Consider the following 14,366-nt stretch of genomic DNA (forward strand, 5'->3'; position numbering starts at 1 on the left):
ATGCCTGTAATTCCAGCTCTCTGGGAGCCTGAGGCAGGAGGATGGAAAGTTCCAGGCCAGCCTGGTCAATTTAGTGATTTAGGGAGACCTTGTCTTAAAAAACTAAAAGGACTGAGGAATGTAGCTCAGTAGCCCAGTGTCTTTCAAAAGAAAGTCAAAAGAGAGTGGAGTCTACTGGCCATACCACCGTGAACGCGCCCAATCTCGTCTGATCTCGGAAGGTAAGCAGAGGTCAGGCCTGGTTAGAACTTGGATGGGAGACCGCCTGGGAATACTGGGCTTAAAAAAAAATAGCGTGGAAGCTTAAAACAGCCATGAAATTAGGGGTGCTTTGGGGAGGTGGTTAGGTGAAGCACTCAAGATTGAATTCTGGTTGCTTAATTAAGAGACTCCCTCTTCTTTTCTGCCCCAAGCATGCTTTGCGACTGCCCCCATGTGGCCATGGATGGAACTGTCTTGAGAAAAGCCCCTGGATTTCAAATGAACGGGCAGGGACTGGGGCTCGGGGTGGTCCTATGACCACACCAGCAAAAAGCGACCAGGAACCAACTCACAGACTCTGGTTTCAGTCCTTTCTTGTTTTGTTTTGTTTTTGGTACTAGGGGTTGAACTCACGACCTCACACTTACCAGGTAAGCACTTGAGCCTCTAAGCTAAATCCCTGGCCCTTCAACCCATTTTTTGACTTTTCCGTGTCCTAATTTCTGTCTGCATTGTTTTAGCTCCTTGTAGGAGACCTGATCCTTTATAGAGGCTTCTAAATCCTTAACTGCAGCTTTTTCTCCCACTCTTGGGGAAGGAGAGGAGGACCAGTTTTCTACTGAGGGTCCAAGCCCCACCCTGCTTCTGCTTTCCAGATCTTGCCGTCTTCACGTGAACCCATTCTGATAATGTCTAAAAGAGTTTGTGCAAAGCTGTGTCTCTCATTGTGGAAACATTGTTCGTCACAGACGCAGTTAGTGACAAGGAGATGTGATTCTAGGTATAGATGTGGAGGGGCTGGAGTTTAAACTGGAAACCTTGGAGGCTTGTACAGAACTACCTGGTGAAATCCAGTAGTGTTTTCTGTTTACTGTTGTCTATTTGAAAGAGATGCAAATAAGATCTCTAATGGGACCCCCTTTGGTTTTGTATTCCCATTCCCCATAAAATGTTACAATTAAATCAGGCCTTGTGGTACATGCCTGTAAACCCTGCACTGAGGAAGGCTGAGACAGGAGGATTCCAAGTTTGAGCCCAGCAATTTAGTGAGGAGACATAGCTGAGTGGGAAAGCTCTGGTTCAATCCCCAGTACCACATTACTATTATCAAATGTGCTTTTGTCCTTGAGAGTCTTTGAGTGATCACCCTGCATTGAAAAGCCGTCAGGGTCAAGAGGACTCTTTAGCCTTATGCTCAATTAGTGGTGAGGAAATGGAGATGTGAATTACCCTGACTCCAGCAGTACATGTTGTATACATGTATGGAATATCATATGGTACTGTGTACATGCTATAATTACTATATGGTGATTTTTTTTTTAGTATTTAAGGAGATGGCAATGTTAACTACCCTGATTTGATCATTCTACTCTGTATATATATATATATATATATATATATATGTATATATATATATATCAAGTGATTGCACAGTAACACATAAATTTTTATAATTAAGATAATTTTTAAAACAATTCCCTTGCTTAAAAGTGAGGCATGGCAATGCATGCCTGTAATCCCAGTACTCAAGAGGCTGAGGCAAGAGGGTTACCATGAGTTCAAGGCCAGCCTGAGTTACATAGTGAGTTCAAGGCCAGTCTGTGCTACATAGTGAGACCCTGTCTCAAAAAACAAAACAAGAAGTTCTCTTGTTTGCTGCATAAGTCTACAGGAATGTCTGTTGCCCCATGGGATGGTAGTGTTGGAGGAAAGTGCAATGCGATAGTCAAATAAGAATTTCAAGGCAAACCTCCAAGTATAAAAGTTTTGCTTGAGAGTTATATAAAAGTGAAGGTAGCAATCTAGGACACATACAGAGGCCAGAGGGAACTCTGGACTGTCCAGAGCACAACAGAGAAGATTGGGATTTCACTGGGGAAAAAGAGAGTTACACAAGTTGTTTTTGGGAGCAAGTTCACCGGCACTTTCCAGATATAATTTATCTGAAAGTCTGTCCAGTGTTGGGATGTGGTTTACAAGCTGGGCTGAAGAAATGCCAGAGCCGGGGAAGGTGTCAACCCCTTCCAGACCCCGAGATGCTCAGATCCTGAGTTTTTTTACTTTACAATGGTGCAAAAGTGATGTACTCTGTAGAAACTCTAGTTGGAACTTTGAATATTGTTCCTGTCCTGGCTGGAGATGACATGGCATAGGCCTCTCTCATGTTGCAGAGTGAGGCTGTGTGGTGGGTCAGGTCTAATCCATGTATTTTCCAGTTCAGATATTTTTCATTTTGCCACTGGCTTAGCAAGCCATGCCCCCCAGGTAAGTCGAGGAGCACCTGTGGAAACTTAATCTTGGCTTCGAGGCAGACCCTGCATTGATAGAGGGGGAAAGGGAGGTTTATTGTTTCATTCTTGGATGCTAAACTCTCTAAGGCAGCACTGGTGTTACTGGAGGCCTTGCCACCTGGGCATATAGCAAACGCTCTGCATGGTTGTGGTTATTTAAATAGAATCTGTGAGTGGGTGAAGGAAGAATGGGAGGGTTCTGAGATTTGTAATCAGACCCCAAAACTTTTGTCCCTCAGGACATCTAATATAAGCAGTAAAGTAAATGACTTGTGTAATAGCAAAAATTCACCTGGTTTTAGAACTAATTACAGCAACTCTATTTGCAGTGTCTGTCTTTGGATCAGATTTGTCCTTTGTTATGGTTTATGCCTAGATGTCCCCCCAGAGCCTCATGCACTCATAGGTGGGTATCCTAGGGCTTATCTGCATGGACCTGTCCACTATGACCCTGAAGCCTGCCCCCTTGAGTGAAGCAGGGCAGATGGACCTTACCTGTCCACAGAAGGGCTGAGGAGGGGTTGAAGCAGTCACTGAGGTTAGTTAGGCCAGACGAGCAGGAGCAGGAGGCTGCAGAGTAACTTGCAGGACCAAGCTAATGACTAAGGCCAACAGGAGGCCCAGTGGGAACAGAGCCACCTGGCTCAGTCACTACCTGTGAGAGAGACAGCATCCAGGCTGGGTTCCTGGACTCTGGGAGTTGAGATTGGGTCTGGGGAAGAACCCTGAGAAAGCATGAGGTTGCACGCTTCTGAATGTAATCAAAGTGGCTGAGAAATTCCTGTGAGGGGCTAGAAACCCCCTAGATTAAGAGCTCTGCATCTGAAAATCACAATGAGCTATTAAATGAAACAGGGGTTTGGGGGGGGTACATTTTTGGAACATCTGCTAGTTATACTATAACTAAAATATGAGAACTGTAAAATGTGAGATGTGATTATAAAAAATAGCTTTTGAATTTTTAATAAATTCAACTATGTAAAATTCCAAACATCCATAAAAGTTAGGAATACAAAACTTAGGAACTCCAGCCAGCTTCAGTTGGGAATTCAAAAGAAAAAATCCCTAAATTAGGACCATTTGATGGAAGTTTAAATTTATAGTGAAGGTAAAGGGAACCCAAGAGGAATACAGCAGTCCCAGGACAGCAGCAAGGGTCTGTCACCTCCCTGAGACTAGCTCGAGAGTGGCTATTGAGACCCTGGCAGAGTGCGGGTAGAGAGCAACACCCCAAGGGCCTCTGTGACCATTGGTCAACTTGGCAGAACAGGGGGACACAACCAGCCCACCTCCTCCCTCTGTCCACTGCCTGTGAGGAAGCCAGAGAGTATGGGAGCGACAGATGTTGTCCACATGGATGGGTCTCTTGGGCCCTGACCAGGGAAGGGAGGACCAATGGACATGTCCAGCAGGCATAATCCCATCTGGCAGCTCTCAGCGGCAAAGAGCATGTCAATTCTCTATGATTGCATAACAAAGTACTACAAATTTATCAGCTTAAAACAACCACCACTTATTGTCTCGCATTTCTGTGGGTCAGAACCTTAGCCTGGCCTGGCTCCCTGGGTCCTCCAGTGAGTCAGTCTCGCAGGGCTGCAGGTCTTGAGAGAGGTCTCAGAGGAAAGAATCTGCTTACAAATCCCTCTGGCTTGTGGTAGAACCCAATTTCTGGCAGTTGTAGGACGGAGACTCCCAGGGCTGTCGGTCAGGAGTTGTTCTCAGTATGCTGAAGTCAGCTTGCACCTTGGTTCATGACTCCCTGCAAGACCACCCTCATCTTACCTGCTTTCTGTTTGTGCCCATCTCTGACTTTTCCCTCCCTCGTCTGCTCCTAAGGTCCACCTAAGGTCAGCACATTAGTAATTTTAATTCCATCTACAAGCTCCTTTCATAGCAGAATCTAAATTAGAGCCTTGAGATCTTTAGAATTCACCCCGTAACAAGGGTAAGCATTTTGCTAACCTTAGGTAACTACAGTTTGTATTTTGCAGTTAAAAAATGTAAACCCAACCAGTTTTATTGAGATATATCTCACGTGCCATCCAGTTTACTCAGTTAAAGTATACACAGAGTGGTTTTCAGTATACTTGTAAAAAAATGGTAGAATGTAACATGGGATTTGTCCTTTTAGCCATTTTAAGTGCCCAATTCATTGGCATTGATTATACTGTGTTATGCAATCATCACTATTTTCAAAACCTTTTCTTTGCCCTCCAAAAACACTCTGTAACCTAAGCAGTAACTCCATTCTTCCCTTCCTTCAACCCCTGGTAACCTCTAATCTACTTTTACTGTTTATGGGTTATCCCCTATGTAAGTGGGATCATACTATTTATTCCTTTGTGTCTGATTCATTTTGTACAACATAACTTTTTTTTTTTTTTTTGGTCTTTTTGAGACAAGGTCTTGCTGTGCAGTTCAGGCTGGCTTCAGGCTCACTCTGTAGCCCAGGCTGGTCTTGAACCTGCTATGATCCTCCTGCCTCAGCCTCCCGAGTCCTGGGATTACAGGAGTGTGCCACCACGCCTGGCTTAACATACACTCATTCATGTTGTAACATGTGTCAGAATTCCATTCCATTTTATAACTAAATTGTATGTGTAACCCCTATTTTGTTTATCCTGATGGACACAGGTGGTTCCTACCCTTTGCTATGGTAAATTGTGCTGCAATGAACATTGGGTTCCAAGTGTCTGGCCAAGCTCCTCCTTTCATTCCTTCAGCTGTGCATCTAGGAGAGGGACCTCCAGATCACACGGTAAGTGTATATTCAATTTTCTGAGGCTCCAAATTGTCCTCCACAGTCTGTGCCATTCTACATTCCAGTCAGCAACGCATAGTTCAAATTTTTCCACTTCAGCATGTTTTTCTGTATAGTAGCATTCCTATGGGTATGAAGCAGTATCAAATTTGGTTTTGATTTGCAATTCCTTCATAACTAATGACACAAAACTTTGTTGCTGGTGTTGGGAATCAACTCAGGGCTTCACATATGCTACACAGATGCTCTGCCCAAGCTGCAGCCCCACCTTGGAGCATCTTTTCATGTTTATTGTCAATTCTGTATCATCTTTGTAGAAAGATTCAAATCCATTATTCACTTTGGATTGTTCTCCAGTTGTTGAGTTGTAGTTCTTTACACTTCATGTTAATCTAAGATATATACTTGCACATATTTTTTCCCTTTCCAGTGATTTTCACTCTTAATAGTGTCTTTTGATGCACAAACATTTTAAATTATTAAGTCTAATTTACCTCTTTTCCTCTTCTTTGTGCTTTTAATATCACATCCAAGAAATTGTGGACAAATCTGGCGTCAGGAAGGTTTCTCCTATGTGCCAGCCCCTCAAGGATGACAAGCAACAACCGGTAACCAGAGCCCAGAATTTCAAGGTTTTCAGAGAACAGAAGCCTGTTGCCTAGCCTGGCTCCAGCAAAGAACGGCAGGAACTTGGGCTGCTGTCCCCATGGTTGCTGCCTTTCGGGCTGGGGGCTGATAAACACAAACAAACCAGAGCTGAAACGAACCGAACTGGACCAGCCTCCTCCAAGCTGTCTCCTAGGCACTGGGCATGCATTGCCACATACAGAAGCCCGGAAATCCCGCCACAGTCCTACCCATCCAGTCGCTGTTCTGATGCAGGCATGGATTGCCGGAGCTTTCTATTCCACCATCTTTTGGCCGCATGTCATCTTGAGGTCACTAGGTTTTATGGATGGTATAAAATACTGGAAAATTTAAGTCCCAGTACAAGTTGCCCCTTTCAGACAACTTACAATGAGCCCTCAAGTCCTGCCTCCCTGCTCTGTGGCACCTGAGCTCTGAGCCCCTCACTTGAGATCCCGAGCCACTATCAAGTCAGAGGCCATTTTCACCCCACTGAGGGACACGTGGTGGCACAATCTCAAAACAGACTGGGTTCTCACTCCACGACTGCCCTTCCTTCTCCTGCAGGTAAAGAGGGCAATCGCGGCTCACTGTGAAGCTGAGTAAGGAGCCTTTTTCTATTCCCTGCAGCTAGAACACCTTTCCTAAAAAGTGAGAACAATGTCCAAAAGGGTGATTTGGGACTTATGATGTGATTACTGTTTAAGTCAACAACAAGTCCCTGAGCTTTTTCTAGACTGGGGGGGAAACATCCAAGTCCTCTGACACTCTGACACGGTAAGTCTTGGGGCTCCATCGTGAACTCACTTCCTAACATGACAGCTCTTCATTCAAAACAGACAGGGAGACTGTCTTTTTAAACAAAACATTTTTTAATATTCTTCACTAATATTTGTACAGCTGTAAACTCAAGGAATTGTTCAATACTTGTGTACATTTTAGGGAATAGTTAATAAGCACCTTCAGTGGTTTCCACAGTTTAAAACTTACCATTTAAGACTTTAGAATGAATCTAGTGAAATGAGGAAAACAGGCATAAACACTAACATCATGTTGAACACTTGATATGCGGGGCTTGATACAGGATGATAAATACAAAAAAGAAAGACTAAGGTGTGGGGCTGGCCTTGTGTAAGACCCACGTTTCCCCAAGCCTGGGATTCTTGGGGATACAGTTGCCTCTCAGAATACTCCAATTACGTAAGGAAAGATATTCAATTGGGGTTCCCAGGCCCCAGAAGCAGGTCAGGCAAAGGCAGGAGGGAAGGGGCAGGGACAAAGTGCTGGGGCTTGAAGCAAATAGGTGGGGAGAACAAATCCTTCCATGTGCTTAGGACAAGTGATCTTTGGCAGAAATGTACCAGTTCCTCTTTGGTGTTGTGCATTTTCATATTGGTGTTCTTAAGCCCCTCCTCGGCCCCTTTTCTTGGCGTTTCCATTCCTGCCTTTGGTCAGTCTCTTCTGAAGCTCTCTACCCATGGTCTCCACCCCTCTCACCCCATGCTGTCCTGGCCCAAGCTCCTTATGCTTCCAATCCACAATCTCTGTTATCTCAGGCCCCTGGGAAGCAGCTGGAAGAGATAACACCAGCTACTCACATGGTCAGGAAATGTTTAGGAAACCAATGTTGAAACATAAATATGAAATGCAGCAGTCGTCCCCTTGCATTAGGCAATGTACAAGTAAGGGTCTGAGCCATTACTATAAACACTCAAGCAGATCTTCCCGAACTGTGCCTTCAGATGAAAACAGAGCCAGCAGGGGCCACCGAGGGAGGTAGACATGAAAGGCCAGGTCCTGACTGAGGGCAAAGCAATACCCAGGGTGGGGGCTGCAGGTGAGGGGCCAGATGGACCACAGCCTGTGACCTGCCCCAGCCCGTGCCACATCTGGGTCTCCACGAGAATGGGCACTGGTACCAGCAGCAGGGCTGGAGACCAGCACAGCACCACAGGCAAATGCTGAGACGCAGGTGCTTCTGGTAAAGAAGGATAATGGGTCATCTCTGGTATCATTTAAGGCACATCAAGATAACTCTCATAGTCTCAAACATCTCTACATCTTACAATTTCTTCCCCAGGATGCTTCTTTGACAGAAGCCTCTGACTACCAAAAGTCACTGCTGAACAGCCAGAATTTCACCTGGAAGGGCAGCTCCTTATCGTCTACCAGCTTCCAAACCGCCCTGGAAGTGGGTGGGTTCTGGTCAAAGGCAGAGCACGCTCACCGAATCATGGCTTGGGCAGGATGAAGATGGTGAGGAGCTGGGAAGTGGAAAGGTGGGGAATTAAGAGCACCAAGAGAAAAGGAGTGGCAGGGTCAGCTCCCTCCTTCACATCCTTGTCCAGGCAGGCCCCGGCTGGCGTACTGAGGAGCTGGCAGGTGTCTCAGAGCGTAGGCCGCTCACCTCTGGGGACTAGGACCAGGAAAAGGTCCTAAGACATGGGACGGGGCACACTGTTTTCACCTGGGGCTCTGTAAGCTTGTCTGAAAAATGAGGTCAGGGTGGGAGATTCAACCCCTGAATCGGGGCACAGACCTCACTACAGAAACCCTGGGCATGCTTTGGGGAACAGTGTGAGAAAAGTTGTTTGGGCTCAGGCTAGTTCTGAGCCTAATGATCCCTCAGCTGGAAGACAGGTGTCCGTCTGGACCAAGCAGTATCAAGTCGGGCACTGCTGTGAAATACTCGGAGAGGGAAGGAGGCACTCCTGTCTTCAGTTCTGCTCCACACAGTCGACTCCCAGGGTGTTGTCAGGGCAGCGGCAGGTCCTGCTCCCTGGGGTGGCCAGGCAGAGGTGGGTGCAGCCGCCATTGTTCACAGAGCAGTAGTTGTGACCTGGAAAAGGCAGATGTCAGTCCACAGCCTCCTCTCTCCTAACGCAATTAGCTGACTGGAATGCAGCCTCCTGATTAGCCCTATTTTTGGGGTTTGCCAGAGACCACACTCATGAATGCTCCAGGGGAGGAGAGGGGGCTGTGCTGGCAGTCGGCCAAGCTGAGCTACTGGTTTCCTCCTCATTAAACCAGGCAGGCAGAGACTGGCTCCTGAGCAGGGCCATACAGATTCACCTACACAGACTGTGGGGAGGACTCCCCAATCAACCCGAAGCTGGGACTCCGTCTAGCTCATCAGCTGGGGTTCACACTGCCTGTAGGGAGGACGGACCATGAGGCTCAGAGAGAGGCCTTCAAGAGGAACACAGCACAGACAAGGATCCACCCGCTGCTTCGCCACTGTGAATGCGCAACTTTGATCAAGTGGTTTCTGTTTCTCTTGTATAAAATGGGAATCACAATAGCATCAAACCCACAGGGTCACTATGAAAACCAAGCAATATATACAAAGTGCATACAACTTTAGTGAGCTAGTGTCTGCAAAGAACCAGACTCAGATAAGCATCTTAGATAGATTTCACTTCTTATTAAGCATTGCTATTGCTGTTAAACCACACAGAGGAACAGTCAAAGCAGCCAAAATGCTATGCTAACATGAGGGCCTATTAGGGACCTGACGACCCAGCCAGGGGTTAGGACTTTCCTCACCGTGTCTACTTTATATATTTATGGATCTGGCTCACTGCTTGTGGGAGTTAGAATGGAGTTTCAACTTGATTAGCTAGGAATCTACCCTGGAGACTGGGGGAACACACTTCTAGGTGTGTCTGGTGGGTCATGGAGGCCCAGTCTTGGGGTGCCTGTCTCATCCCTCACTGCTTCCCACCTGGCACACTTCTACTCTGTTTCCTGGGTACCATGAGCCCTTCCACCACAGTGTCTCTAGTTCAGAGCTAGCTGACTGTGGACTGAACTGGTGAACCACATTAAACATCTCCCACTTAATTTATGGGTGTCAGGTGTTGTGACCAGCAATGGGAACGCTAACTAAAACATCACTCCAAAGTGGAGGCTGGAAGGGAACCTATCTCTCATCATGTGATCCAGCCTACCAACAGCTAGCACGTGGGCTCTGAACCTCATGATCTCCAGATCCCCAAGAGTGGCAGCATAGATGGTTTACCTTGGGGACACTGTGCCAGGGTGGTGGTGATGCCATACGGCCGGCTCTGCTTGTGGGGGTGAAACGTGTCTGTCACACTAGAAATCGTGAGATCAATGGCAACCACGGAGTTCCTGCAAAACATCAGAGGGCAGAACACTTCTCAACTGGACAGCCTCCTTCGTAGCTTGGAGGCCATAAACAGACAGGGTGATCTTGCTCCCTGGAACCCCTCTCTCCTCCTAAGGAGTGGCAGGTGGTCTGAGTGTGGGGCTGTCAAGCATGCAGCTCTTTCTTAAAGATGGGCAGAAATTAGCAAGCTCTAAATTCCAAGAGGGACATGGTTTCTGTACAGACAGCCCTAGTCAGCTACCTCCTCAGCTTATGCCTCCTTCTGTGAAAAAATGTGGTTAATTACAGGTTAAGAATTGTAATTAAACAGGGTGTGGTGGTACATGTTTGAAATCCAAGCATCCTGGAATGCTGAGGCAGGAGGATTTCAAATTCTAGTCCAGCCTGGGCAATTTAGTGAGATCCTGTCTCATAATAGATAAAACAGGACTGAGAACGTAGCTCAGGGCAAAAGCCCTGGGTTTAATCTCCAGTACTGAAGAGGAGGAGGAGGAAGAGGAAGATGTGGCTGTGGCAATGGCAGAGGCATGCAACCCGCCAGCCAAGTGACCCTGGGCCAGCTCCTGGGGAAGGAACAGAGAAGCTCTCAGAAGGCCCCAGCATGTAGTCTGGAAACTGCCTGGGAGCGTACAGACGAAGAATGACGCCTGCTCGCTCAGAGTCTTGCCCTCCCTCCTTCTTAACCCTCATCTCCGACCCCTGAAAAGAGGGGCCAGGGGCATCTTTGAAGGCTCAAAGGTCTTGACAGGAGTCAGAAGCAAGGGGCCCGGCCTCCCGGAGTCCCAGGGCAAGGCAGCAGCCCACGTACCCCTTCCAGTCTGTATAATACAGATTCTTCCCAAAGCTCGTCACTGCAAAAGGGTACTCAAGTCCCGGGAGGACCTTGCGTCTGCTGGGCTGACTCGGGTTCAGGCATTCGGCCCGATGGGTGCCTGTGTGAGGAAAAACAAGCTGTTCATTGTTCATGCAAGAAACGGGCCCTTTGTGTCCCGACTGTGGGTGAAGAGGCCAAGAGTGGGAGAAATTCAGCGCTGTAGCCACAGATCCTGGAGGACTCAGGGCTCGCTTTAGGACATGGGCGCACTGCCCCTTCTGGTATTCTTGCTTCTTTCGTCTGTGTCCAGGCGCCCACACTGGGTCCTAGAAGGAGATGTAAGCCAGGGTGCCCTGCCCCTGCCAGCCTCGGCCTCCATCTCAGAGGAGGGGCTGCGCCATCTCCAGCTCTTGCTCTGCTAAGAATCTTGGGACCCCGACTCCCTCTGGTCAGAGCAATTACAAAGGTGGTGCCTGCTGAGCGCTTTCTTTCCCTTTCATTATCTCAGCATCTATTGGACCTTATTATTCTTTCAGTTTTTTTTTTTAATTGGTACCAGGCATCGAACTCAATACTGCCTGCTTGGAAGGGAGGTGTTTATGCCTCTGAGCTAAATCCCCAGCTCCCTCTTTCAGTTTTTTTTTAATACTAGGGAGACAATACAATATTTACAAATGTGAGCTTGATTTATTTCACCTGAGGATGGTCTCAAGTTGCCTCCATTTACCTATAAAAGCCTCAAGATCATCCTTCTTTATAGCTGAGTAATATTCTATTGTATAAAAATACATCTTTTTATACATTTTGTGGTTGATGGGCATTTTTATGCACACACACACACACACACACACACACACACACACACACACACAAAGATAACCATACAGAACAGTTTGTGCTTTCAATGTTTGATCATTTTTTATGTCTAAATCTTGTAACCTGAACAACTACTTCTAATATAACAATATGCAATATACTAACTAGTGTTAATTTCCTATTTTTTTTAAAATTCTGTACCATTTCTATCTGTCTTCTATCTGTATTCTATCTATATATCTACCTTTTATCTGTCTTGCTTTAAAAAAAAAAAAAAAAAAAAGAAGAAGAATCTGTGCCACCTTAATGACCGTCCTGAAGCTTGTGTGGTCATTTACATGGTGTGATAAAAAAAAGAGTGAGTATTTAAATTTTTTTTATTTTTGTCTTTTTCCTTTTTATTGGTACCGGGGATCGAACTCATGACTGCCTGCTTGCAAGGCAGGCGCTTATGCTGCTGAGCTAAATCCCCAGCCCAATATTTAAATTTTTAAAAATGTAGTATAGTAAAAGCCTTTAATTCCCTTCAGAATATTCCCCCTCACTTCCGACACATTCATCTCATCATTCTTGGCTCTTTCTGAGGCAGTTCTGCAAGTCCCCTTCTGTGAGTGTTCTTAATCGTGCTGTTGTGGCTGCCTATCCCAAACTGATTCAAAACACTGACCTTTTAGCAAATAAATATATGAAAAGTGTTCAACATCAATGGTCATTCAAGAGATGCGAATTAAAACAACACTAAGATTCCATCTCACTCCAGAAAGGATGACTATTATCAAGAAACCAACTAATAACAAATGCTGGCGAGGATGTGGGGAGAAAGGAACCCTGCTCCAGTGTTGGTGGGAATGCAGACAGGAGCACCACTGTGGAAATCAGTGTGGAGATTCCTCAAAAAACTAGGATGAGAGGTCCCATTTGGCCCAGGCGTTCCCCTCTTGGGTATCTTCCCAAAACAATTAAAAGCATCATAGCACAGTGACATATGCACACCTATGCTTATAGCAGCACAGTTTGTAATAGCCAAATCTCAGAAACAATCCAACTGCCCATCAACTGGTGAATGAACAAAGATGTGGGTTTCTTTTCTGCAGTCAAATACTGCTCTGCCATAAAGGATACACGAGACATTACCATACTCTTGAGATAAGTCAGACACAAGCGTGAGTACCACATTGTTTCTCTGGAGTGAAAAACCAAGAGTGTAAACAAGGACCAAAATGTATTTTGAAACAGGAGGAAAATATTCAAATAGAGAGGGGAACAAAATGAGAAAAGAAGGAAAACATGGAAACAAAACTTTGTAAATGGGAAAGGGAGGCAGGTTCAGGGAAGGCAGGGGAAGGGGGCAAAACATTACATCATGTACAGGCACAAATTCTCTTTCATGAATGTGATCATTATGTATATCTGAAATGCACTAGTAAAATCTAATTAAAAAAGAAAAAAAACACTGACCTTTTCGTGGTCATTTTGACTTTGGGGAAAGTGCCAGATCAGGGTGGCAGATTCTCGAGGAAGGTGGATGAAGACACGCTGTGATGTTTTTATGAACCTGCTTTTTCACTGGATGACACTCAGCGGCAGCATTCGCCACTTTTTTTTTTTTTTTTAAGGTACCAGGAATCAAACTCAGGACCTCACGCTTGCCAGGCAGGCATTGAGCCCTATCCCTGGCCCTCACCATACTTTTTATCATACAGACACTTGTGAAAGAAGACCTCCAGAGCTGCTTTAGGAATCGGCAAAAAATAGCGTGCAAACCAAGAGGGAGTGGCCTATTTCAATTAATGGCAATCTTTCTTTCACTGTAATTGATTTTTAAATTTCAACATTCACCGTTTATTTTGATCACCCCTTGTCAGTGCTTGTGCCCTACTTATCCTAACTGGACAGGGACGCAGTCCTACCGCTCCACATCCTGACATCTGACACACAGCTTGAGAACGCAGCAGAGACTTCTGCAGAGAGGGACAATGGATGCTCTCCCTCCATGCCACGCCTGAGGGGCACCGGTACCTCGCAAGGAGGGCACATGCCAAGGACCACACATGGTGTAACTCCCGAGACTCAAAGTCCTGCTGAAGCCATGTGGATTAAAGGGAGCTCTGAAAGTGCTTGACCCATGCAGCAGCCTGCAGGCCCCCTGTGGTGCCACTTAGAATAGGGGACAGCCAAACTCTTTAGCAGGGCCAAACAGTAATTATGCTAGGTTCTTTGGGCAAAACCAAACATAGTACCAAGGTATTGATACAACCTCTTAAAATGTAGTATTTCACACTGTAAAAACTGGTCAGAGCATCTGGGTTACACAAAAACAGGTAGCAGGTTGGACTTGGCCTGAGAGTCACAGTTTGCCAACTCCTGACGGAGAAGCCTCCCTGGATAGTCAAGCTTCGCATCACCTGCATCCACCCAGCAAAGCTGTGATGAGAACGGGTCGAAGGTCAGGCCATTGGGCAAGACCAGCTCATCCTGTGCAAGAATCCTGCGGTTCGTGCCATCCATGTAGGAGGTTTCAATTTTGGGGTTATCTCTGTTCCAGTCTGTCCAGTAAAGGTTCCTGGAGGAGGAAAAGAAAGATGAAGGGGAAGAGCAATGCTAAATATGAATGAGAGAAAAGATTATGAGAAACATTTTAAAAGAACCTACAACAAACAGACTAGCAGACAGGAACACACAGAGGAGTTGAACAAATGGGTTCTTTTCCAAAGACATTTAGAT

General features: G+C 46.0%; 1 protein-coding gene and 1 long non-coding RNA gene across 2 annotated transcripts in view; one reads left to right on the plus strand and one right to left on the minus strand.

Moving 5' to 3' along the window:
• The first annotated feature begins 5,123 nt into the window (after positions 1 to 5,123).
• On the plus strand, positions 5,124 to 6,920 carry LOC134478540 (uncharacterized). The gene is made up of 2 exons (XR_010051248.1): positions 5,124 to 5,250; positions 5,788 to 6,920. It is a non-coding gene; the product is annotated as an uncharacterized LOC134478540 (long non-coding RNA).
• Positions 6,734 to 14,366, minus strand: part of Nid1 (nidogen 1) — an 85,711-nt gene continuing 78,078 nt past the window's right edge. Inside the window, exons 17-20 of the mRNA XM_003473369.5 lie at positions 14,048 to 14,205; positions 10,821 to 10,944; positions 9,902 to 10,014; positions 6,734 to 8,719 (exon numbers count right to left, since the gene is read on the minus strand). Coding sequence (XP_003473417.1) covers positions 8,598 to 8,719; positions 9,902 to 10,014; positions 10,821 to 10,944; positions 14,048 to 14,205 — 517 coding nt within the window. The 3' untranslated portion in view covers positions 6,734 to 8,597. The remainder of the gene's footprint in view (positions 8,720 to 9,901; positions 10,015 to 10,820; positions 10,945 to 14,047; positions 14,206 to 14,366) is intronic.

Source organism: Cavia porcellus, unplaced genomic scaffold (genome assembly GCF_034190915.1).
Source record: "Cavia porcellus strain 051 isolate PalLab524CR breed Dunkin Hartley unplaced genomic scaffold, mCavPor4.1 scaffold_13, whole genome shotgun sequence".
NCBI classification, from domain to species: domain Eukaryota; kingdom Metazoa; phylum Chordata; class Mammalia; order Rodentia; family Caviidae; genus Cavia; species Cavia porcellus.